The following is a 27,534-nucleotide window of genomic DNA, read 5'->3' on the forward strand; positions in this document are numbered from 1 at the left end:
CTTTGTAAAAGTTGCCGGAGATCACCCGATGAACTAAGTTAAAGGTCCCTAAAGATGGGACAATTCAGAAAGCAATTGTCGGGAAGAAACCGTTCCTTCCCGGCAATCACCTGCTCGTCAGTAGAGGAGACCGCTGCATTTACATGCAGCAATCTCCTCCACAGTACGGGGAGGAGGGATTGTTAATGCCATCGCTTGTCCCCATACAGACTCGTTTGTCGTTGTTTTGCTTGTTCATCGAGTAATCGGCAGCACCTTTACGCCGCCAGATAATCATTCCTAGGAACGCTCATTATCAATTATCTGATGGATTTTCGGACCGTATAAAGGGCCCTTAATGAGTCTCTTGAGTATGACTTTGGACAGGACACGTTTTGCTTTGTGTATAACTGAAGTGAGAATGAGAAATGCTAAACCAGGTTAAGCTTTGAACTGACTCTCACATGATCCAGTAATCTAGCTAAAAATGTGCCACGTTAAAAAATGCTGGAAGAAATATGCTGAATAAAGTCTTGTCATCGGGGCACTAAAAAACCGAGGGAGAACAGAAGTCTGTGCTGTCAGTGAGTTTTCTTGTAGGACTAAATGTCCTGCTGTCTCTGGATGGAAACATGTTTGAGATTATTGTACGTGGCAGAAAGGGGCTGAGCATGCCTGTACAGCCAGCCACGGCTCCTCAAACTCAAGTCAGAGCAAAGGCAAAGTGAATAAATGTATTATACACATGACGTTTACCTTCGTACACATCCCATAGGTAGGTGAATTATTTACTGCTGATAATCCATCTTTCATGTATTTTAGAAGTATGTAGTATACTAAAGAGGGTGATTATTTCATATGCCTTATAATCAATATGTATATACAAAGACATAGATGTCAGATGGGTCTGAGAGGTTGCATATCTCCTTCTTACAGCGGTGCATATGCAACCACTCTGTCAACCATCAAATTCGTCTTAGGGCTAATCCTAAAGGTGATGTTCTCACAGTCCTCAGGTATTCACCCTTTAACCCCTATACAGGGATCTGGACTGTTCTGCAGGAGGACCACCAGGTTGCTACTTCCTGGAGTAGTCTGTGGTCAGAGACACAGGTGCAGGGCACCGAGGGGTAAGGCGGAATCGTAGTCAAGGACAGGCCAAGGTCAGGGCTGGCTGTGTATGTGCAACACTGGAATGAGGTCAGGGTAGGCAGCGTAGTGTCAATACAGAGGTCAGGCACAAGTGAGGTCAAGCAGCAGAAAATCACAGTACAGTAAACGGGCAGAGGCCGGCACACAAGGAGGCAAGAAACAGAAAACCTAGCAGGAACTTAGTAAGCTAAGGAACCTAATTGCTCAGGTACCCTCCCATAGGGGAAGATTCCTTAACTACCCCAGGGTTGCCAGAAATTGGCTAGTGAAAATAAGGGTGCGCATGCTGGCCCTTTAAGAGCCGGAGGCAGTGGTCTACACTACAGCTTGTGTAGAGTGCCAAAGCAGACCTGGCAGTTGGACTCAGTGAAGAGAAGGCAGCAGAAGGCAGGTCCGGGCCTCTGGGAGAGGTGAGAGGAACAGCAGCATTTTGCAGGTGTTTGAAGAATCAAGCTAGAAGTAAAATAATTGATGTATGACTCTATGGTGCAGAAGTCAGTAGCCCGGACAGATGTAGCAAAATAAACTCTTATTGCTGAAGTACAAAATAGGAGTTGTAGTACATTCAGCTATAGCAGACGCAGTTCTAACTGTACACAGTGCAATTCTCTCCCAAAATGTATGGATTTAGGCATCTTGCTAAAATGTCCTCCAACAGAAGCTATGGCATGCAATAGTACTCATATAATTGTGGTTGTAATGTCCACTGTGGGATACAGGGCTTTAGTGATACGACTGACCAAGTCATGTCCAGGTTTGAAGGGTGTCTTCATGGGGTCCCTCACAGCAGCATGGTCTTGGCAGCTTTAGCTAGCAGGTTTCCTTACTGACTCCAATCCTAATCCATGCAGAATTTAGGTTCTCCAGTATGCTCCTCTGTCTTTCTCCTTTTCTCCTTCTGAAGATCATGCAGAGATCGGTGAGTCTCTGTAGCTTTCAGGGCCTAAGAAGAAGGAGCAAAGGTCAATGCTTTCATCCTCCACCAACTTCAGTCTAACTGACCTAAGGTTAGGGGTAGGGCCATCCCACACCTAACCTCCTATGAGGGCTATGCCAGGGTTGTTAACCCCTGCCCTGGGGTACTGCATAATGTTACCTCCTTATTTTTAATACGTTCTCTGATCTTGGGATGACTTTAGGGGCTTTTAAACCACCTACTAGTTTTCCATACAGTTATGGACTCACATTACACTGGTTTCAACTTACAATGGTCATCCCGCAACCAATGAATGTTGTAACTTGAGGAACTCTCTCGATGATCTACACGGTGCAGTTCAGTCTGCCTCCAAGTGTCCTGTATTCAGTATGACTGCCTTCATAAAGCGTTCCTGCCGATTGTAATAGGAGCCATAACGCAAAGCTAGAGACAAATCAAGTCTGTGAAGGTCGTAGAGAGCAGGCTGTAGGAACCCAGAGAAATCCAGCTGTAATACTCCAAAAATGCCTCTTTATACAGAAAAATGAACCAAAATGTACCGTAAGTTTTGCCTGATATCTTTTCCAACTTTGATATATGAACTGTTTGATGTCAATTAATCACTTATGTTATACTAGTTTATCACGATATATAGCTTAGCCCAGGTTACATATGTCCGCTATTTCACAAGTGAGACTGGAGAACATCACGTGGGGAATGAATTGTGAAAGGGTCACAGTGGAATATGTAAACAGACAAGGGGGGGGGGGGGGTGTCATTTTAGTGATAGGGATTAGGACACTGTGTAAATAGACAGATTGTGCATAACGTTCTATTTTCCAGTCCCACAAATCTGGAATCAGAGAGGAAACCAGAAAGCGGTGAGTGAGGCACTTCTCTATCTTTACTGCTTTTGTGTCTGTCCTAACTATCTCTTTTCAAAAGGTACAAACAGGGTTGGCAACCATTCATGGACAATCCGTAAAAATAGGGGCCTTTATTTTTCTAGATTCCATTGAAAATAAATGATGAATTTGAAGCTGGAGAAGTTTATAAAGATCATTGTTATTGCTGCATGCAGGTCATACTGCTAATGTATTCATATCAGTATATGCTCCATAGGCATAAGGTGTAATGGGGCCTTTTACAAGGGCCAGTTATCAAGAACGAAGATGTGCTGCCAATTATCTGACGAATAGTAAAACTTGTATTTATGCTGCCGACAAACAACAAAGGACAAGGATCGTTGTAATTAGAGATGAGCGAATTTCTTGAAATTCGTTTCTAGTCCGATTGTAATGAATCAGTCTGCAGATTAGATTAAGATAGCAATAAATTCAGTCCAAATCGAAAGTGCTCAGATTACCCTGAAAAGTCATGTACGACAATCTGGGGTCTCCTAGTACTGTATGCAACCCATTTTAAAGGGAATGTGTCATCAGATGCTGTTTAAATCCCCTTTTATATGTTTAACACTTTTTTAAATAATTTTTGATGATGTTAATTTATATTTAAACTAAAGTAAAAAATTCTGCAGTTTTCGCACTGGCCACTATGTCTAATAATTGGCGCCACTTCTTGGTCTGTAGAGATCATTTTACTTTATCTGCTTATCTGCCATTTTGATCCTGGCTGTAAAGATATCACCTCTGTGTACAGATAAGACATAATCCACCATTCACAATAGGTGATTGTCAGAGCTCATCTATTCTTTCCTTGTACAATGACCTCTGCACAGGTCACAGAACATGCCTAGAAAACTCTCCCATAGAAGTCAATGAGGTTCCCTCCTGACCATTGTATCTATGGCCCATGGGGCTGCCGCAAAGCAATTTTTTTTTAATGCTGCGTAAATTCTGTTAAAGGGCTTCTGTCACCCCACTAAAGTCATTACTTTTTTGGGGGCTAGTTAAATTCCTTATACTGCGAGATATCAAAATATAATGGTGTTACTTACTTTCCTTCAGCCGTTTCTTATAAAAACGAACTTTTATAATATGTAAATTAGGTCTCTACCAGCAAGTAGGGCGTCTACTTGCTGGTAGCCGCCGCAAAAAAACACCCCCTCCCCTTGTTGATTGACAGGGCCAGCCGCGATCTCCTCCTCCGGCTGGCCCTGTCAGCATTTCAAAAATCACGCGCCTGTGTTCATTCGGCGCAGGCGCTCTGAGATGAGGAGGCTTGCCTCCTCAGCACTCCCTCAGTGTGCCTGCGCCGATGACGTCTTCTCTTTCGGTGATGTCATCGGCGCAGGCGTACTTAGGGAGTGCTGAGGAGGCGAGCCTCCTCATCTCAGAGCGCCTGCGCCGAATCCACACGACGAGGGGACGTTTTTTTGCGGCGGCTACCAGCAAGTAGACGCCCTACTTGCTGGTAGAGACCTAATTTACATATTATAAAAGTTCGTTTTTATAAGAAACTGCTGAAGGAAAGTAAGTAACACCATTATATTTTCATATATCGCAGTATAAGGAATTTAACTAGCCCCCCAAAAAATATGACTTTAGCGGGGTGACAGAAGCCCTTTAAGAACAGCTCAGGCAAGATGGCCTCCCCCATCCTCATGTTCAGGAAACAAACAAAAAAATCAACAATCAGAAATAAAAACAGTCTATAAAAAAGGAGACGTGCTACTCTCTGGTTTTAACTGGCAGATAACATTTTTGGGGTACACATTTCCGTTAAGCTCTTTGATGCCTGGACTGCAATAGTAATGTTACAGTGACAGTGGCGTCTATGGCTACGGTAAAATGAAGGGAGCTGGTAGTAACAACCTGCCTCTTTAAAGGGAATCCTTCACCTCCCCTGAACTCTGTGAAGTGCTTTACTATATGGATACTGGTGGATCACTAGGTTATATGTCCATACTCATCTCAGTTCCGCTATGTGCTTGCAGAATGGCACTGGAATACATTGCGAGGACTCATGATACATTACGGTGTATATAGGGGTAGCAGTACTATGCATGTAGTACTGGAGGTAATAGCGTTCGGGGAGGTTACAGATTCACTTTAGGACTCATGCACGTGGCCATTGCCATTTTTGTGGTTTGTAAAACACGGATTGCAGCACGCACTTTCCGCATTTTGCAGAACGGAATGTCCTGCCCTCTGTAGAACTGTTCTATCCTTGTCTGCAAAATGGACAAGAATAGGACATGATTTTTTTTTCTTTTTGCGGGGCTGCAGAACAGACATGAATTGACATGAAAAATGCGCATCCGATGCGGACAAAAACCACGATCGTGTGCATGAGCCCTTAATAACACACTGCACTGCCGGATTTTATTTTTAAATGAGATCATGGTCCAAAATGATCCCTTTTTAAGGAACATTGCCTTCTTCTCTGTCGTCTGACCTGTAAAATTGTAGCCGCCATTTTGTGAAGTTCGTTTGAATCAAATCGTAAAATATTTGAATTTGGATAAATTGTCCAGAAAAAAAAATGAAATTGTCAACCCTGAGATTATATGTGCTTATATTTTTTGGCATGAGGGTACCTGCACACGGGTGTGGATGAACATGCAGAAGTGCGAATTTCTGTGCGTTTCTGCACCCATAACACACCAAAAACTGAAACTTTGTGCAGATTTGATGCAGGTTTTCCCGCAGATCTCACCCATGTGAACAGGGTGAAACCTGCAGCTAAAACTGCAAACATAATCACATAACACTGCAGTGAAAATACTTTAACGCTTTTAGCAGTAAATTAACTCTTTAGCAGTGATCCACTGGGTCACCTCTCCTGACATGTCCGCATGTAATGACATTCTCCATTCATATCTAAGATGTTTTACGATTGAATTGCCAGCGGTCTGCAATAGTGGTCTAGCTGGGTGTTACTTCTTGGGGGTGTGTCCCTGCACAATCTGACACCATCCAATTAGTGCTGCCAGTGTCAGACTGTGGAGGAACGCACCTCCAACTGGTAACACCCATATGGATCTTTTCTTCAGACTGCTGGTAATTCATTCATAACTTCTAGCAGGAATAATCGAGGAATGGCACAACATAGAGTTATAAGAACAGATGCTCCAGGATTGTTACTACATGGGGGATGTAAAGTAATTACTAAAAAAGACATGTCAGGAGAGGCGACAGAAACCAAAGCTTATTGGGCTCAAATATAGGTTGTTTGTAAGGTGTGGCATCTGTGACCTAATCCAATTCCAAAAATTCAACAGTGTCCTACAAAGTATAGGTTGCATAGTAAATAATGAGCCATAAAGGGCACATAACCGTGCAGTCACCTGGCTTGACATCTGACTCGCATGTTGCCAGTGCAGAAACTATTTCACAATTACCTGAGATACAAGGTTGTACAATACTGATACATTTACTATACTATATAGAAGTAATGTGTTCAGAACACTAAGGCCACCTGCACACGTTGCGAAATACATGCGGTTTTCCCTCACAGATTCACATGCAGAAAAACTGCAGCGAGGTACAGAACCAGCAAAGTGTATGAGATGACACAAATCTCATGTACACCTTGCGGAAATTGAACTGTTTCGGATTTCAAAATTTGCAGCATGTCAGTTATCTTCGAGGTGTTAGCTGCGGATTTCACCGTCTTCAATGGAAGAGTGAGGTCAGCAGCAAAACAGCATCAAATCCGCACAAAGAAACGCTGTTTTTCAGTATTTTGTGGTCCGTTTTTCACGGATCCGTTGTTCCATTTTTTGTTCCCGTTGTGTTACCTTTTCTGTTCTGTTTTCCGTATGGCATATACAGTATACAGTAATTACATAGAATAAAATGGGTTGGACATAAAATTTTCAATAGATGCTTCCGCAAAAACCTAACGGATACAGAAAAAATACAGATGCATTTCCGTGTGTGTTCCGTTTTTTTTTTGCAGACCCATTGACTTGAATGAAGCCACGGAACATGATTTGCGGGCAATAATAGGACATATTCTATCTTTCAACAGAACGGAAAAAATGGAAATACGGAAACGGAATACATTCGTTTTTTTTTTTGCAGAACAATTGATATGAATGGTTCTGTATACGGACCGTATACGGAACGCAAAAGACGACCCGTGAACAGAAAAAAAAACGGTCGTGTGAAAGAGGCCTTAGACATAGTGGTTTTTGGTGCGGATATGCTGCAGAAACGCACACAAATCAGCACAGAAATTCGTACGGACCTTATGTGCGCTCAGCCGCACTGGTGTTCAGGTGGCCTAAGGGTGCTTTCACACATGGTGAAAAAATCTGCCAGAAAATACAAGTTGCAGATTTTTACAAAGGTGTGGACCCTGTTGTGGATTTTTTTATGCGCAGATTTAGATACAGATTTTTGTGTGGATCACATCCCCCATTGAATTGAATGGAGAGATTCTGCGTTATGCCTCATTCACACGTCAGTGTTCGGTCAGTGATTTCCATCAGTGATTGTGAGCCAAAACCAGGAGTGGAGCCTCCACAGACATAAGGTCTAAGGGGAGGATCTGCTCCTGTTCTGTGTTTAGAGCCGCACCTGGTTTGGGCTGAAAATCAGTCACTGATGGAAATCACTGACCAAACACTGATGTGTGAATGAGGCTTAACACAGGGCAGGGGTTGATGTTTTTCAACCTCATGTGCTGTATTTTCTGGTGGATTTTTCCACCACGTGGGAAGGCACCTTAACAGCAGCAAAGTTCAGGAAGATCATGATGTAACAGTTCCCTCAAATAAAAAAGAATACTAAATAGAAAGGGAACTACTAATGATGCAATTCCATAATGTGAAATGTAATATATGGATATAATCTGAGCCCTTGTTTTCAGGAAAGAACTGAAATATAATTTGGTATTTCAAAAGAATAGAAGCAGGAACAGCTCAGTTTCATATACTTTTCAATGGCTGTCCATTAATCGAGAATATTTGATAAATGGGCACTTATGGCTTATATTATGGTGTAGTTGGAAGATAACATTCCTGTTACACCTGGATTACTTTCTGCAGGGGCGTCCCCAGGGCAGGAGCCCCAGATGTTTTGCCCAGGGCCCTAAACATTGGGGGTCTTGTATTAAGACCGCCCATTAGAGGCCCATGCTCTGGCGTTGGATCTGCTGCAGTTATATAGAGATGCAGGCCTCTTCATAACATTGCCGCATCCAGACAATTTTCTACACCTAAAACAGGCATAGAAAATGATGAATGTGACGGGCAAACCGCTGCGCCGCAATCTGCACCTGAAATACGCCTAATATAGGCGTATTTAGGTTAGTAAATGACCTACATTGTGTCTACCGCAGGACGGCAATACAGTTGAGTTCTGCTACGGGGCATGAGTTCTAATGGCTCCCTGTCCCGCCGTAAATCACTCCCATAGGCCACAAGCCACTTACTGAAGCCTTTTAGAGGATACATCAATGGCACAGGTTGTGTGATGACATTATTACGACCTCCTGCTCCATGTTGCAGATGCTGCAAGCTCCGGACGAGCAGAGTGGAGAATAGGAGTGGTAGTTGGCTCTGTCTGCAATAATTATTCACAATGGAAATCCTCACACCGATGTTTCCTAGGGCCAGGGCAGTGATAGGAGGGCGCACACCCTTTCTTCCCTCGGGTATACCCTGATGTTGGAGCTCCTGCCTGATGGTTGTTGGGGTGCCCTTGGTGTTATGAGTGTTGTACGGGTGCAAGGCAGGAGGTGTAGGTGCTGTGGCCAGCGAATGGTGCTGGAGTCAGTAACCTGGCCAGTTGTAGAAGAAAAACGTATCTCTTTACTAAAGTGCAGAATGGGAGCTGTAGTACATCCAATGGTATCAATAAACAGTTCCAAACAATTCACAGTGCAAATCTTCCCAGATAGCAGTGTACGGATATAGGCCAGGATGTGGGTTGTAGTACTCCTTCTCTCTATCTTTTCAGAGTCTTCTTCTGCAGAATCTTAGGCTGGCAATGTTATTCTTGCAATGGTGGCTGTAATTCCCCGGCTGTGGGGTACAGGATTAAGATATAGTGAAAGGTATCTCAGCAGTGTCCCTCTCACTGCAGTAAAGTCTCTATTAGCCTTTACCTTACTGACTGACTCCAGTGCTCAGCCATGCAGATTCTGGACCTTCTAGTTCTTTTTCACTGTCTGAAGTACTATAGAGATGGTTTTCTCTCTGTACATTTATCAGAGATGGTGATTCTGTGGGGTGAAGGCCTTGTTCTCTGAGGAGTGAGCACAAGTAGCTTGTCTCACTTCCTTCATTAGCTCATAACTAAATCCTTTTTCACACTACCATCATAGCCTTCCAGCAGGCCGTTTCAGCATAGGATGCCGGACAAAAGGGTATTTGTCCATCCGTTCCTCGGCATATTTGCTGGATTGCAGCCAGATCACCACCAGACCCCATTATAGTTAATTGTATTTGTGTACTCAATAGTATTGTATGGATAAGTCAGGGTTAAACACTGTGACTCAGCCCCGTTGAGATTGCTGGTACATGGACCTGGCCCGACCCCTAGACGTGCTTACTCCTCAGGGCTAGGTCTGAGCCCCAGAGAATCATCATCCCTGAGACATCTAAAGCTACTTCCTCCAAAAGGGCTTCAGGAAGACAAAATTATAAGGTTCAGAATCAGAAAGGTCGTGCACTGGAGTCATTCAGCAAGGTATTGTGCTTGTTTATGGCCAGTAGAGCCAGTATGTCCTGTGAGAAGGAACATTGCTAACGCACCCTTCCACATTTCAGACGATTTGGCCAAAAGTATCTTAATTCTGTACCTGTACCCCTCAGCCTGGGAAGTACAGACATATATACTTCAGTTACATGCCAAAGGTTCTGCAGAGGGACCTATTTATTTGCGCCAACTGGCCTTGTCACTGACTCCATCACCATTTGCCAGTGATTACACCCGATTTCACACTGCTGCCTTGTACCCTGCCGAAAAAATCTTAACAACATGGGCACCCCAACCACCACCAGGCAGGACCGTCAACATCAGGGTGTGCCCTGAGGAAAGTAAGGGTGTGTCCTCCTATCAATGCACAGCCCTAGTGAGTATCCGTGTGAGGATTGCCATGGGTTCTGTCTGCACAACCATCATTACCAGAGCCACTACCACTCTCATCCTCTGCTGGCTCCTCCTGGGCTTGTTGCAACTGCAGCTCAATCCCATTCTCTTGAATAGGACTGAGCTGCACATAGGCCATGTGACAATGGACGTGACGTCACAGGCCTAGAAAGCACAGGACAGGGAGAGACGACTGCAGGAGCCTAGCTCTGTCAATCAAGAGGGAGAGGGGGGGGGGCTGGCAGAGGAAACAGGAAGGGCAAGGGTGCAAAGTCTGCTTTGGACCCGCCCTCAGTGCACTTAACTGTTTATTTGCATATGGATTAAAAGTACTTTTTCCCCAGAACGGATTGCTAAGTGAAAGGTATCATTACATTTAGCTGAGCTCGCCCTACAATACATTGTGCCTGGTTGCATGATTAAAACTTTATGTCGAAATGCCTAGACCGCTTTGCTCTCCGGTCGGCTAATGGATTTTAAGATGATGCAATAAACGGTGGAATTTTAACAGTGGCCTGATTGCTGGAATTTTTGCATTTTTTGCACTTTGGCTGGATTGTGCCTGGTTTATCAGTGAATTTCCTGGTGAGAGAATCCCCTTAATCGGACAGAAATACTTTTGTTATAACATTCTATTATAATGCGTTTATTTTTATTTTTTTCAGGATTGTAAAGTATTCTACATGAAAACAGGAGATAGTCTAGTAAGGAAACATGAAAACCAATAATACCATCCAGGCTGCCATCGATCTGACAGCTGGTGCCGCAGGTAATCCTACGGTTTTCCCTTTATTCTCTGATGCTGCATCTCAGATCTGATAAGTGCAGTTATTACATGTCATTTCTAGGGGCTCTCCACTAAGAGGCAGGTAAGGCAGGCTGACTGTCTAATGTGTATGGGAGTCTCCCGACTCTCCCCTATGGCAGATGTTGGTGTTGCGAAGGATTGAACATATTTCAACATGTCTGATCCTGTAGTATTTTTTTCTTTTACAAGGGAGCCAATAGTCTGTGACTGATAATAAATGTTCTGTGGCCCCACAAAAAAAAAAAGAACATGTCCTATTCCTGTCGATAATTGCAGGAGAAGGATGTTGTGATAAGGAAAATACGGAACGCACGCAGTCGGTATTCGTGTTTTGCCAATCCTACAGTTGTGTGAATAAGGCTACTTTCACACTTGCGTTCGGAGCGGATCCGTCTGGTGTCTGCACAGACGGATCCGCTCCTATAATGCAGACGATGGGATCCGTTCAGAACGGATCCGTCTGCATTATATTTCAGAAAAAATCTGAAAAAAAAAGTCTGAAAGTTAGTCAGACGGATCCGTCCAGACTTTACATTGAAAGTCAATGGGGGACGGATCCGTTTGAAATTGCACCATATTGTGTCAACTTCAAACGGATCCGTCCCCATTGACTTACATTGTAAGTCTGGACGGATCCGTTTGGCTCCGCAAGGGCAGACGGACACCCGAACGCTGCAAGCTGCATTCGGGTGTCCGCCTGCTGAGCGGAGCGGAGGCCAAACGGGGCCAGACTGAGGCATTTTGAGCGGATCCTTATCCATTCAGAATGCATTAGGGCCGTACGGATGCGTTCAGGGCCGCTTGTGAGAGCCTTCAAACGGAACTCACAAGCGGAACCCCGAACGCAAGTGTGAAAGTAGCCTAAGCCCTAAGTCTGTGCCTTTGCTGCTATATGTACGACTACTCCCATTATAAGGAGGTACTACAATTTTTCACATATTTGTGTATTATTTTGTATTATAACGTTATGTATTGTTTTATATATATATGGCCATTGTTACCAGTAGGAAATGGATGGGAAAGGTCGGTAAGGAACAGGGCTAACCACCTTGTTCCTCCTCTCTTGGGAGGAGTGGGCTGGTCCTGCTTCCTGCCAGGAGGGGAAGTTCCTGTCTAGACAGAGAGGAGGAAGGAAGTATACCACAGAGCTCCTGCTCTTACAGAGGTTCTCCTGTGAAATTAATTTGATGAAGCCCTTAAGTGAACACTTGAGGAGAAAGACAACAGAGTGAGCCACTACATCATCATTTACAGACACTGCTGTGAGGTGAGGGACTATGGCTAAGACACCCGTCTCTCAGGACCTTACTGGGCTAGTACGACCTAAGTGCTATATTGCCATCATCCAGCCTGCCTCCATTATCCTTATGGGTGTCAGAGGTTTTGCACTTGAAATCTACTGCTACTGAATGTATTGGAAGCTTCTTCTGCACTTAATAAAAAGACTTTGTTACTTTTAATTCTGGCCTTATTCTTCAATACTACACTTCCGCTGCACCGGTCCCCTGTGACACAACACTTCATCAGGGCCACTACCATTTCCATCTTCTATACCGGCTCCTCCGGGGTTAGCTGCACCTTGATGCCACCAGCCTCTAGCTATCATCCTGTCCTCCTGCTTTGCACCCAGTAACCCACACAACCAACATTATGGGCACCCTGGCCACCATTAGTCAGGAGCCCCAATTTCAGGGTATGTTCCGAAGCAAAGAAGATTTGTGCTCCTTCAACCACTGCACACCCCCAGGGAGTGCCAGAGAGGGGAAAGCCACCGTGAACAACTACTGCACCCATCCTCATAAACACTCCAGTCCTCCTCACAGCACTTCAATGCAGGGTCGCTGCGGCTCAGCCCTATTCTAATACCTGACACAACCCATGGAAAAATGTGGCACTGTTTGCAGAAGAAAGCAGACATATTTTTCTGAACTTTGGAACCTCTAGAGGGAGCCCCTATTAACTAAACGCGAGTGCCAATATGAGCACCATCAAGTATGTCTCTTTGATCTGCAGAATTAATGATCAATAAATTATTTTATTAAATATGCACTGCAAAACTATTTCAGGTGGGACAGCATGCGTTCTGACCGGACAGCCATTTGACACCGCCAAGGTGAAAATGCAGACGTTCCCTAATCTGTACAGGGGCCTTACAGACTGTGCAGTGAAGACGTACAGACAAGTGGGGTTCAGGGGCTTCTACAAGGGGACCAGTCCGGCTCTTCTAGCAAACATATCAGAGAACTCTGTGCTTTTCATGAGCTACGGTTTCTGTCAGAGGGTCGTGAGGAGGATTGTGGGTCTGGACAAGAACATACCTCTCAGGTAAGGTTTAGGGGGAGAATCGGAGACAGTCAGAGTAATCCAGAAATTCTACTCTGTTTTCTACTTTTTGACTGATGCTGTATAGTTTTCATATTTTATGGCAATTTTATTTAGGGCATATAACTTTAACTGAGTTAAGGTAATTACATTTATAAGCAGCAATGGAAGATGAGTGATCAGCACAGAGGGAGGAATGACTTGCTTAGGATACATAGGGGGTCATTTACTAAATGATATACGCCATCATTTTTATTTACCATCATTTTTATTTACATTCAGACCAGCGGTAGATATGGCAAAATTATGTAGACGCCCGCGCCTCTTCATAACTTTGGCGGATCCGTTGCCAGCACATGGGGTTATCAAGACCGTCCTCTAAAACACTGGTCATAATAAATGACCCCCATAGGGCAGTCTTGTGAGGGTGATCCCTATTTTCTTCACAGTTTTAATGGTTTAGCACAGACGCCACACCTTTTTTTCTTTTTACCCCGTCTTCATATCTCTGCTTACCCTAAAGACAGGTTTTTGTTGTTAGGGATACAATATAGGTAAAAATGGCTATTTTGGTTGTTTTGTGCTTATCAGTATGTATATTTACGTCCAAGTTATTGGGCAAGCTTTTGTCTTATTTGTAAATTAAAAGTTAAGTTTTGATAGGCTACTTTACTGGGATGTACAGTACACGGATAATAAACAATAGTTATCTCATAGTACAGGGATAATAAAGATAGTGATGTCACAGTACAGGGATAATAAGAATAGTGATGTCACAGTACAGGGATAATAAAGATAGTGATGTCACAGAACAGGGATAATACGGATAGTGATGTCACAGTACAGGGATAATACGGATAGTGATGTCACAGTACAGGGATCATAAGGATAGTGATGTCACAGTACAGGGATAATAAGGATAGTGATGTCACAGTACAGGGATAGTACGGATAGTGATGTCACAGTACAGGGATCATAAGGATAGTGATGTCACAGTACAGGAATAATACAGATAGTGATGTCACAGTACAGGGATAATACAGATAGTGATGTCACAGAACAGTTATAATAAGGATAGTGATGTCACAGTACAGGGATAATAAAGATAGTGATGTCACAGAACAGGGATAATAAAGATAGTGATGTCACAGTACAGGGATAATAAAGATAGTGATGTCACAGTACAGGATATTAAACACAGTGATGTCACAGACAGTACAGAGATAATAAACACAGTGATGTCACAGTACAGAGATAATAAATATAATGACGTCACAGTACAGACATAATAAATACAGTATAATAATGCACAAATTATATCTCAAACAGGAAAAAAAATACCATTATATTTATTCATGGTAAAGTAATGTTCCACACGGTCATTCTTCTTGAGCTGTCTCTTTACTATGTAAATAACTGTAAAGTCTAGACTGAAAAGCTATGAGCAGCTTTAGTATTAGGCTTCGTTCACATCACAGTTCAGCCTTTCCGTTCTCCTGCTCCGTTTAGGAAAAGGCACATAACTGACACCAAACTGAGTCAAACGGAGCCCTTAGGACCCCATAGACTATAATGGGGTCCGTTATGTTTTCGCTCAGAAGATGATTTTTAAGCGGAGACAAAAGTCCTGCATGCACAACTTTTGTCTCCGCTTAAAAATCATCTTCTGAGCGGAAACATATCGGACCCCATTATAGTCTAAGACTCTATGGGGTCCTAAGGGCTCCGTTTGACTCAGTTTGGCATCAGTTATGTGACTTCTCCGTCCTTTCCGTTCTCCTGCCCCTAAACGGAGCAGGAGAACGGAAAGGCTGAACGGTGATGTGAACGAAGCCTTAGCTTTATTATTGATTTCGATGCATTTTGGGCTAAAAATATTTTTGTAATAGGTTTTTATCTTTAATAAAAATGCAAGTGCATTGAAATCCATCATCCATCTGATGACTCGTTCTCCCCTCTCTGCTGAATTATCTTCAAAGCTGATTTATTTCTAAGCGAAAGTTAAAAGTGTTGTCCTATCTCGGCATTTCCATGGCGAGAGGGGACTAAGCGCTAGCCACAGGTGGCTGGGTTTATGGAAATAGCTGAGCAGCTAGGAGCTGTGCTGTATTAATAACTCCCATTTACAGAGTAGCCTGCTCTGCTATGCTGTTTATATACCTCCCTTTCACTACACTGGGAGTAACAGAAGCGTCAGAGCTCCTGCCTGCTTGCCTGTTTTTATAAACCCGGGTACCTGGGGCTGGCACTTAGTCCTATCATGCTGTAAAGATGGAAAAATGGGACAAACCCTTTAAAGATCATTAACAAGGGGTCAGAGAGGACCTGGAGAATGAGATGCTGTGAACAGCCTTCTGCAGCTTGCTATGCACTGTAAAACACTGAAGCTGCAGAAGTCAAACTAATGAAAACCTATAATTAAAACTTTTTTTTCCATCCCAAACTACATCTAAATCAAAAAAGGAGAAAAGCCCTTCAATTAGGTCTGTAGCCTTTACTTGCTGGTTGATTATTTGCCTTGCAGTCTTCTGGAATTGTCAGCCAATAATTAAAGGGAAATTATTGTAGATGTCTCAGGAGAAATGTTTTATGAATAGTTACCGCTTAGTCATCTAGCTTCTTTGTCTGGCAGCAAAATTATAATAAGGAACACCCAAGAAATATATTTATTTCTGGTATTTGTCTCATGCACAGTTGTGACATTTATGTGTTTATGTTTCAGTGATCTGCACAATGCAGCGGCAGGCTCGTTTGCAGCAGCATTTGCCTCTTTGGCCCTTTGTCCTACAGAGTTGGTGAAGTGTCGTCTTCAGGCCATGCATGAAATGCAGCTATCCGGGAAGATTATAGAAGGGCAGAAGTGAGTTGTGATCTATGGGAATTTTTTTAAAGTCTTCTTGGTAAGGGCTCGTTCACACCAACGTGCGAAGCCCGTGCTGTGGACTGCAAATTGCAGTCCGCAATGCACAGGCACTGTCCGTGGGGCAGGCGCATGGGGATCGCAGACCCATTCACTTAAATGGGTCCGCGATCCGTCCGTTCCCCAAAATAATAGAGCAAGTTCTATCTTTTTGCGGTGCGTAGGCACGGAACGGAACCCCAGAAAGCACTCCGTAGTGTTTCCGTGGTGTTCCATTCCGTGCTTCCGTTCCGCATGTCCGGATTTGCGGACCCATTGAAGTGAATGGTTCCGCATCCGTGATGCGGAATGCACACGGAACGGTGCCCGTGTATTGCGGATCCGCAAATGCGGTCCGCAATACGGCAACGGGCAGCACACGTTCGTGTGAATGAGCCCTAATGCACTTTCTTCAAAACGCTGATCCTCTTTTCATAGTACAGTGTGGTTAGTGATAAAGAACATCCTGCGCACAGATGGTCCAATGGGACTCTATCATGGACTCTCCAGCACGCTACTCAGAGAGGTTCCAGGCTACTTCTTCTTCTTTGGGGGCTATGAATTAGGTCGCTCGTTTTTCACAAGAACTGGAAAATCTAAAGATGAGTTAGGTATGAAAATGATTCTTCACTTTGTTCTATACAAATAGCACTTTGCATTTTCACACTACCTAAAAGGGGTTATGCCATGATTGATGTAAGAAATGAAAATCAGACATCATATAGGACAGGCATCCTCAAACTGCGGCCCTCCAGCTGTTGTAAAACTACAACTCCCACAATGCCCTGCTGTAGGCTGATACCTGTAGTCTGTTCACGCATGCTGGGAGTTGTAGTTTTGCAACAGCTGGAGGGCCGCAGTTTGAGGATGCCTGATATAGGACATGACACACCTTTCTAACAAAGCTAGAACCAGCCTTGTTGCTCACATGGATCCAGAGATCTCCAAATTCACTATTCTAAATGCTCTGCTAGATTATTTTCAGCCTGGCAGCTCAGGGAGTGTGTCCTTTCTGCCACAACTCTCCCCCTTTTACTGCACCAGCTTCTAACAGAACATATGGCTTGTGGCAGGTAAAGGTTCAAACTGAGCACGTTCGTCCAGCTCACTATGACGGACAAGAAATAAGGAATAGAACAAACAGCAGGTGGCGCTGTACAGATACATTTCATTGAATGAACTGGCTATACTAAATGTTTAATTACATGCAATTACAAAAGTATTCAGATCCAGGTGCTGGTTTGAAAAATGAAGAATATGCCTAGTCCAACACTCGCTCTGGCGCCGGAAGTGAGCAGCAGAACTACACAGCTGATTGGCGGTGGGGGTGCAGATTGTCAGATATTGATAGTAAAATATTGGACAACCCCTTTAAATGGGTTCTCCAGTTAAGAAAACATAAAACATTTTAAAATACACTATTAGGGAATTTTGAGTTAACACAGATGGTCCCTTATTCAGGATCCTGTTTTTTTTTAGTATGAGAAGATACCACAAAAATTATTATCTGTTGAACTGGTGAACCTGGCACATCTTTGCTTCACGTGGACAGACTATTGATTTAGTAGAAATTGTGTAATGCTTCATTTTTCCTGTTGTGGTGCTGCCAGAATATGGAACACTTACTGATCCACCCACCGATTGCTGGTTTCTCCACCGATTACAGTTTACTGCTAAGACTGGTCATCCACGTCAGGTAGCTTTCTGCTGAGCATTTGTATGGCCAATAGCTATCTCTTTCAACCCCTACGCACAGGCCTGCTCGGCTGAGTGTGCATGTGTCCTGAATGGGGAGAGGGAAGAAAGCTGCTGTCAGACACCCCTGGCAGGAGGCATATCTACCCAAGAGCAAAAGGATCCCACATGTTCAAGTCCAACTGCCCAATCCTTACCTCCCCTGACATCTGCCAAATGGTAAGATTCGGGAGGCCCCATACACATTAGATTAGTCATCCATTCCTTCTGAAATTGCAAGGTTCAGCTGACACTTATCTAATGTTTACTGTCAGCTTAAGGGTCCCAAGAACTGGACAGCCTGTGATCAACTTATTGTCCCTTCTTACAGTGGAAGACTCATAGACAACGCTAATTCCTTTTATGTTGTCCTCCCTGTTGGGGCAGACCCACCATGAAATATTACATTTCTCTGTTAGGTCACACAAAATATAACAATTGTCCACCTAATGAGCAAACAGATGATGAGAAGAAGCCCCTTGTAGTGCACTGATTTGTATTGTCATCCCGCTGTCCGTGTACAATAGTATCTGGAGGATTACACTGAGCATGTGTGACCACCAACTCTGACACATGAGGTGGACGTTGAGAGGAAATCATAGGAACACTAGGGGGCACCATAACAAGACTGTAACAATATACAGTATATATATATATATATGTACATACACAATTATTCCACAATTATGTTTTCTAACACAAAAGTTTAAAGGGTACCTGTCAACGGGATTTTTGCCATAGAGCTGGGGACATGGGCTGCTAGATGGCCACTAGCACATCTGCAGTACCCAGGTCCCATAGCTCTCTGCGCTTTTATTGTGTTAAAAAAACGTTTTGATCCATATGCAAATGACCTGATATGAGTCCTGTATCCGGAGATGAGTCCAGCGGAAAGGAGCCCAGCACCGCCCCGCGTCCTCCGAATCTCCTCCTTGCTGGCTGACGTCACAGAGCTGGAGCGCCGAAATCTTGCGATGTGTGAGCTAGCGCATGCGCAGTTTCGGCATCATGTTCATTCCCTGTGCTGGCATCAGCACAGGGAATGAACTACGCATGCACTAGCTCGCGCATCGCAAGATTTCGGCGCTCCAGCTCTGTGACGTCAGCCAGCAAGGAGGAGATTCAGAGGACGCGGGGCGGTGCTGGGCTCCTTTCCGCTTGACTCATCTCCGGATACAGGACACATATGAGGTTCATTTGCATATCGATCAAAACAGTTTTTTAACACAATAAAAGCACACAGAGCTATGGGGACTGGGTATTGCAGATGTGCTAGCGGCCATCTAGCAGCCCATGTCCCCAGCTCTATGGCCAAAATCCCGGTGACAGGTTCCCTTTAAGGTTTAATCATAATAAAAACACTTTAAAGGGGTTGTCCACTTTATTTCCTCTATATATCTATGAATCTTAACCCCTTGGGCCCCTTTCACACGGGCGAGAATTCCGCGCAGGTGCAATGCGTGAGGTGAATGCATTGCACCCGCACTGAATCTAGACCCATTCACTTCAATAGGGATGTGCACATGAGCGGTGATTTTCACGTATCACTTGTGCGTTGCGTGAAAAACGCAGCAAGCTCTATATTGTGCGTTTTTCACGCAACACAGGCCCCATAGAAGTGAATGGGGCTGCGTGAAAATCGCAAGCATCCGAAAGCAAGTCCGGATGCGGTGTGATTTTCACGCATGGTTGTTAGGTGACGATCAGGATTGGGACCTGATCTTTATTATTTTCCCTTATAACATGGTTATAAGGGAAAATAATAGCATTCTTAACCACTTGCCATCTGGGCCATTTGCCCCCTTCCTTACCGGGCCTAATTTAGCAAAACTGACATATCTCACTTTATGTGGTAATAACTTTGGAACGCCTTTACTTATCCAAGTCATTCAGAGATTGTTTTCTCGTGACACATTGTACTTCATGATAGTCATAAATTTGAGTCAATATATTTCACCTTTATTTATGAAAAAATCCCAAATTTACCCAAAATGTTGAAAAATTTGCAATTTTCTAAATTTCAATTTCTCTGCTTTTAAAACAGAAAGTGATACCTCATAAAATATTTATTACTTAACATACCCCATATGTCTACTTTATGTTGGCATCATTTTGGAAATGTAATTTTATTTTTTTAGGACGTTAGAAGGCTTAGAAGTTTAGAAGCAATTCTTAAAATTTTTAAGAAAATTGCCAAAACCCACTTTTTAAGGTCTGAAGTCACTTTCTGGGGCTTACATAGTAGTTACCCCCATAAATTACCCCATTGTAGAAACTACACCCCTCAAGTTACTTAAAACCGATTTTACAAACTTTGTTAACCCTTTAGGCGTTCCATAAGAATTAAAGGAAAATGGAGATCAAATTTTTTAATTTCACTTTTTTGGCAGATTTTCCATTTTAATCCAATTTTTTCTTTAACACATCGATGGTTAACAGCCAAACAAAACTCAATATTTATTACCCAGAGTCTGCGGTTTACAGAAACACCCCACATGTGGTCATAAACTGCTGTATGGGCACACGGCAGGGTGCAGAAGAAAAGGAACTCCACGTGGTTTTTAGATGCCATGTCCCATTTGAAGCCCCCTGATGCACCCTTACAGTAGAAACTCCCAAGAAGTGATCCCATTTTGGAAACTAGGGGATAAGGTGCCAGTTTAATTGCTACTATTTTTGGGTACATATGATCTTTTGATCATTCATTATAACACTTTATGGGGCAAGGTGACCAAAAAATGGGTTGTTTTAGCACAGTTTCTATTTATTTATTTTTACAGCGTTCACCTGAGGGGTTCAGTCAAGTGACATTTTTATAGAGCAGATTGTTACGGACGTGGCGATACCCAATATATATACTTTTTCTCATTTATTAAAGTTTTACACAATAATAGCATTTTTGAAACAAAAAAATTATGTTTTAATGTGTCCATGTTCCGAGAGCTATATTTTTTTTATTTTTTGAGAGATTTTCTTATGTAGGGGCTCATTTTTTGCGGGATGAGGTGACGGTTTTATTGGTACCATTTAGTGGGACATACGCATTTTTGATCACTTGGTGTTGCACTTTTTGTGATGTAAAGTGACAAAAATTGCTTTTTTTGACACAGTTTTTTTTTTTTTTTTACGGTGTTCACCCGAGGGGTTAGGTCATGTGATATTTTTATAGAGCTGTTTTTTATAGATGCGGCAATACCAAATATGTCTATTTTATTTTATTTGTTTCACTTTAACACAATAATAGCATTTTTAAAACCATAAAAATGATATTTTAGTGTCTCCATGTTCTAAGAGCTATAGTTTTTTTATTTTTTGAGAGATTTTCTTATGATGGGGCTCATTTTTTGCGGGACGAGGTGAAGGTTTTATTGGTACCATTAAGTGGGACATACACATTTTTGATCACTTGGTGTTGCACTTTTTGTGATGTAAGGTGACAAAAATTGGTTGTTTTGACACCGTTTTTTTTTTTTTTTTTTACGGGTTCACCCGAGGGGTTAGGTCATGTGAGATTTTTATAACGCTGGTTTTTACGGACGCGGCAATACTAAATATGTCTATTTTATTTTATTTTTTCTATTTTTAACATTTTTTTTTTTCCTTACTTGGGGAATTTTATTTTTACATATGAAACCTTTTTTTATTTTATTTTTTCAACACTTTATTTTTTTATTTTACACTTTTCGTCCCCATAAGGTCATACAAGACCTCTGGGGGACATTTACTTCACTTTTTCATTTTTTTTTCACTGTTGATTTCTCCTGTAACTGGGGCTGACATAGTAGCCCCAGTTACAGGAGAAATGCACCCCCCAGAGAGGCTGTACAGCGCAATACAGCGCTGTACAGCCTCAGTGCAGGGCTGATCGAGGTCTGTGAAAGACCTCACACAGCTCCTGCACTCTCCGATCCCGGCGGTCACATGACCGCCGGGCCGGAACAGGAAGCGCATAGCGCTTCCTGCTCTGCATACACAGCGCTCGGTGAGCGCTGTGTATGCAGCGATCCAGAAGGCAGGGACACCTGGGCACTGTCCCTGCCTTCTCTCTGGGTTGCCCTGCTGTCACTGACAGCGGGCAACCCGATCAGCAGCTGCACGATTAGCGTGCAGCTGCAGTTTCTGAAATAGAGATCCACCCATAGGACGTTTATATCCTATGGGCGGACGGGAGGAGGTTAATACAGAATGCTAAGTAAATGGAGGGGTTAAAAAATTAAAATTGAACTCACCTCATCCACTTGTTCGCGCAGCCCGGCTCGTCTTCTTTCTTCTTCTTTGAGGACCTGCGCTCATCACATGGTCTACATGGTCCACCCATGATGTGTATTTTTTTATTTCTTTAATTTTTATTTTGGGAAAAGGGGGGTGAATTTAGAATTTTTATGTTTTTTTATTTATGTATTTTTAAACTTGTCTTTTTTTTTTTTACCCTTTTTTATAATTCCCATAGGGAACTATAACAATCAATCATCTGATTGTTATTACCATAGATTCCAAAGCACTTGCATTGGAATCTATGATGATTTTATTAGCTTCCTATGGAGCCCTATTACAGGCAAGGGTTCCATAGGAAATACTATGCAGCAGCCTCCTGTCATTCACAAAGACAGGGGCTGCTGCATACACGCTCCGGCTCCTCCGATCGCCACACGGGGGAGCCGGAGCGCAACCAAAAGCGGGCTTAGATGCCGTGGTCCGCGGCATCTGAGGGGTTAAATGTGCGTGATTGGCATTACTGCCGGTTGCGGACATGAGCCGCGGGTGTCTGCTAAAAGAAGCAGGCAGCCATCCGTGGCTATGGCACCAGCAGCGGGCAGGAGTGGGCGCCATCTTTAAACACCATGTACGGCGCTGGGCGTGAAAGGGTTAATGTTGATTATATAGTATTTACTAATAAATTATTATTTCATCTTCGCAGCCTTTTTTTTTCTAGATTATTGAAATCCGTCCATCCTAGAATTCATAGGTAAAAAATTGAAATAAAGTGTCCAATCCCTTTAAGCTTTTATTAAAGGGGTTTACCGAGAATTTTTAACGGATGACTTAACCTCTGGATAGGTCATCAATATCTGATGGATGGGATCCAACACCCTGGACCCCGCATGTCAGTTCTTTGAGACGGCCTCGGTGCTCCTGTGAGTGCCGCAGCCTTCTCACAGCTTAGCCTTGGGCATGTGACATCATGTTCATCGGTCACGTGGCCTCGGTTCAGCTCATCCCCGTTGAAGTGAATGGGGTTGAGCTGTAAGCACAGCCGCTGTACAGTGGATGGTTCTGTGCTTGGCAAGCTGAGAGAAGGCCACGTCGCTACTGCGAGCACCGGTGCCTTCTCAAAAAGCTGATCGGGAACTGATCAGAAACTGATGACCTATCCAGAGGAAAGGTCATTAATTAAAAAGTCTCGGAAAACCTTTTTATGGAAAATGAATAAAATATGATTTTGTTTTACTTGCTGGTTACATAAGGCATAACTATTACTGCAATTGATCTAATTCAAGCAGCAACAAAACTATGAAAGGCTACTTTCACACTAGCGGCACAGACCTCCGGCAGGCTGTTCCGTCGGGTGAACAGCCTGCTGGATCCGTCCTGCCGCTAGTAATCGTGTGCCTCCGGACTGACAGTCCGTCTCCATTGACTATAATGGGGGCGGGGGCGGAATTCCGTCAATGGGGATGGAGCGTCAGTCCGGAGGCACACCACTAGCGGCAGGACGGATACGGCAGGCTGTTCACCAAACGGAACAGCCTGCCAGAGGTCCATGCCGCTAGTGTGAAAGTAGCCTAAGGCCTCATGCACATCTGTATTTTTCATCTGTGTACAATCTGCATTTTTTTCGGATAGCACATTGACCCGTTCATTTCTATGGGGCCATGCACTCAACCATGTTTTTTTGCGGATCTGTGTTGCCGTTCCATGTGCATGTCCTATTTTTACTAACATTGTAGAAGGAATAGCCCCTTCTATTGATGGGAGTGAAAAAAATGTGAAATGCAAAACAGACGGTATCCGTATTTTGTGGGTTTTTAGACTGAAATACAGACAGGGCCATGTGCGTGAAACCTAAAAGAAAGACATGAATAAAAAAAAAAACTAACTGAACTAAAATATTATGGATTTTTCTCCAGGAATAGTGCCTTTGATGATTAGTGGAGGATTTGGAGGAATCTCATTGTGGCTGGTTGTGTTCCCGGTGGATTGTGTGAAATCTCGAATCCAGGTCCTCTCAATGACGGGAAAACAAGCAGGATTTATAAGGACATTTTTGAAAATTTTGAGAAATGAAGGTAAATACTTTTTATGTAAAGCTTTGCTTCTCAACCTATAAACTCATATAACCACATCCCTCCACATTAGAATGGCAGTCCTTGCTGCTGATATCATCCCTGAGTGAACAGAAAGGATCAACTAGATGGCACCAATTCCCATACACTGCAGGAACCCCTATTTTAACACTTTTGGTTGGCATCGAAGTTGGTCCTTAGATTTTGTTAATTCTAGCTAGTCTGCTCTGGTTAAATCCTTGGTTAAAGGGGTTTTCTGGGGTTACTATGGTAAATAACAGATAGTTAACGCCCTAGTACTTACTTAATGTATATCTTCCAATTTGCAGTCCCCAATGCACGGGCAACGTCCATGCGGCACCCGGGACGCATCGAGGCCCATTCAACTTGTATGGGTCTGTGATCCGTCCGCACCGCAAAAAAATAGAACAAGTTCTATTTTTTTGCGGTGCAGAGGCATGGACAGAAACACCAATGAAGCACTCCGTAGTGCTTCAGTGGGGTTCCGATCCGTGCTTCTGTTCCACATCTCCGTGATAGCGTGATTCAAGTGAATGGGTCCGCATCCATGATGCGGAGTGCACACGGGTCGGTGCCCGTGTATTGCGGACCCACCGTATGTAGGCCACAATACGGCCACGGGCACACAACATTCGTGTGCAAGAGGCCTGAGATGACTTCTAGGTACAGAGGTATGCCAGACAGTATCCTCTTTCCCCAGGGACCTGCCCTGTCAAAGTCACTGCAGGGACCCCTATAATCAGTCACTACTACAAACTCTAATCCTGCACTCAGTCATACTCCATTCTAGATGTCCGCTGCTTCTTATAACCTACCAAATCTGTCACCATGGAGACACATGGGTGTCAACAGAAGCTGCAGACATAAAATAGAAGACCATCATTTTAATTAACACTATATAAAAGGTGCTTTATTTTTTAGAAAAAGTAAAGTAAGAGCAGCTCCCAATTTGGTGGCCTCAAGGCGGGGAGATGCAATCAACCTCAGAATAGCTTAAAGGGGTTATCCCATGAGTAATGTAAAAAATGAAAATCAGACATCATAAAGTACATGCCAACCTCTTTCTAACAAAGCCAGAACCGGCCCTGTGCCTCACATGGATCCAGAGATCTCCCCATTCATTGCTCTGCTACATTTATATCAAGCTGGCAGCTCAGGGGAAGGGTCTTTTCTGCTGCAGCTAAGGGGGCGTGTCTCAGCTCTGCCTATCACAGCTCAGGAGGCGTGTCTCAGCTCGGCCTATCACAGCTCAGGAGGCGTGTCTCAGCTCTGCCTATCACAGCTCAGGAGGCAGTTGAAAGATGAAACTGCTGGTCAAAGAAATAAGAAAATAAGTGGCATTATGCAGATACATTTTATTGAATAACTCAGCAGATATACAAAATTTTTAATTACATGCAATTACAAAAGTATTGAGATCCAGGTGCTGGTTTGAAAACTGTAGAATATTTTTCGTGGGACAACCCCATTAAGTGGGTAACCACTCACATGTATATGCTGAGGACTTAAAGGGTATTCCGGTTACCATAAATATAACTTATGTTTTAAACTAATTCATCATCAATAATTTCCTAATATAATGTAAATTTCACATATTTACCGTTCAGTAGTTATAAAAGTAGTTTTCTTCCTCTGCTCCCACTGTGTTTCCGCATAAATTACCATGGTATCGACCTGTAGTTCTGAGCCTTTGTTAGGTCGAGCATGCTCAGTGTGTTGCTATCAATTCTCTAGCTAAATGTCTTGTGAAACAAAGGGCGTGTCAGTGTGCTGGAGATTACTGGGTAGAGGGGGCGTGACCGGACTGTGATATCAGACGGCCAATCAGTAAACAGCAACACTCACAGCAGGAAAGCTAGGGATTGTGGGGATTGTAGTTATGTGAGGGAAGATCAGGCGCCATGACACTCAGTGTGTTGCAGGCTCACACAGGAGCTAGACAAATGAACTGCAAGGTAAATGGAAGCTCTGGTTATATGTACAGGTATGGGTTCTGGTTGGGTCACAGTTTGCAGCCTTAATGCAGTTTTTAAATAAATTAAGTTACTTTACCGGAATACCCCTTTAAATTGAATCTCTCGCTAAAAACAATGGCTGCCCCACTTGTGATTATTTTGCACGAAAGAAGAGCAACATGCAGTGATTTGTTTTTTTTGGGGCCTGAGGGTGAGTCTGGTTTATCAAAGACTTTGGGGGAGATTTATCAAACTGGTGTAAAGTAGAACTGGCTTAGTTGCCCCTAGCAACCAATGAGATTCTACCTTTCATTTTCCAATGGAGCTATGAAAAATGAAAGGTGGAATCTGATTGGTTGCTATGGGCAGCTAAGCCAGTTCTATTTTACACCAGTTTGATCAATCAACCCCTTTGTACACAGTGTGGAGAAAGTGTTGTCACAAGGAAGTGTCTATGAAAGGACACAGAAGGTCACACAAGAGTCAGTCATGATGAAGGAGTCAGTCCATGACTGATGACAACATTGAGCGTCCAGGTGGACTGATTCTGTTGGACAGACGAGTGATAGTGGATTATGTGGCAAATCATTTGTAAATCATCCATAGCTCTGCGGTGAAGGTGCATTCGTGGCTCACAGCTCAGCAGAAAACATTTTCTAATGTAGGAATACAAAAGCTTGTTGACAGGTGGACAAAGTGTAGTGAACAGCTAGAGTGCGGTAATTTTTGACTCACGCTATCTCATTACTAATGTGACCACATCTTTTCCTTGCAGGTGTCGTGGCTTTGTACTCTGGCCTAAAGCCAACATTAATCAGAGCTTTCCCGGCCAATGGAGCGCTCTTTGTGGCCTATGAGTACAGCAGGAAGTATATGATGCAGCAGTTTGAAGTCTAGCATCTCTTCTAATGTTACTTGGAGACCCTCGTAATGCTGCTGAGACGAAGAATTCTACCAGATGTTCCTTTCACCCACATTTCGAGTGCCATGTACTCTTCCATCATTATTGCCAGTGCGACTTATGGTGTGAACTCTTTAGATACCACTGTACTGTCTCCCCAGGAGTGGATGCTTTCTGTTAGGCCTCTTTCACACGGGCGTCCCGGATTTCCTCCGGATGCGTCACGTGTGCATTGCGGGAAACCCGCGTGAGTAGGCACGCAATTTCAGTCAGTTTTGACTGCGATTGCGTTGTTCAGTTTTTATCGCACAGGGGCAATGCGTTTTGCACGTGCGTGATAAAAAACTGAATGTGGTACCCAGACGCGAACCCGGACTTCTTCACTGAAGTTCGGGTTTGGGTTAGGTGTTCTGTAGATTTTATTATTTTCACTTATAACATGGTTATAAAGGAAAATAATAGCATTCTTAATACAGAATGCTTACTAAAATGTTGATTGAGCGGTTAAAAAAAAAAAAAATCAACTCACCTCATCCACTTGATCGCGCAACCGGTATCGT

General features: G+C 43.4%; 1 protein-coding gene across 4 annotated transcripts; it reads left to right on the forward strand.

Annotated features, from left to right (window-relative positions):
* Positions 1-732: 732 nt before the first annotated feature.
* Positions 733-27,272, forward strand: LOC122932188 (mitochondrial ornithine transporter 1-like). Of its 4 annotated transcripts, none has more exons than XM_044286463.1 (7): positions 733-754; positions 10,716-10,819; positions 12,925-13,183; positions 15,903-16,040; positions 16,518-16,690; positions 23,942-24,100; positions 26,849-27,272. In XM_044286463.1, the coding sequence occupies exons 2-7, from the start codon at positions 10,765-10,767 to the stop codon at positions 26,968-26,970; spliced, it is 906 nt and encodes a 301-aa protein (XP_044142398.1). In that variant the 5' UTR covers positions 733-754; positions 10,716-10,764; the 3' UTR covers positions 26,971-27,272. The 4 variants fall into 4 exon arrangements, with proteins under 4 accessions (XP_044142398.1, XP_044142397.1, XP_044142396.1 ...); XM_044286462.1 differs by lacking the exon at positions 733-754 and adding an exon at positions 1,523-1,541; XM_044286461.1 differs by lacking the exon at positions 733-754 and adding an exon at positions 2,463-2,608.
* Positions 27,273-27,534: the final 262 nt, after the last annotated feature.

The sequence above is a fragment of the Bufo gargarizans genome, chromosome 3 (genome assembly GCF_014858855.1).
Source record: "Bufo gargarizans isolate SCDJY-AF-19 chromosome 3, ASM1485885v1, whole genome shotgun sequence".
Classification (NCBI taxonomy): Eukaryota; Metazoa; Chordata; class Amphibia; order Anura; family Bufonidae; genus Bufo; species Bufo gargarizans.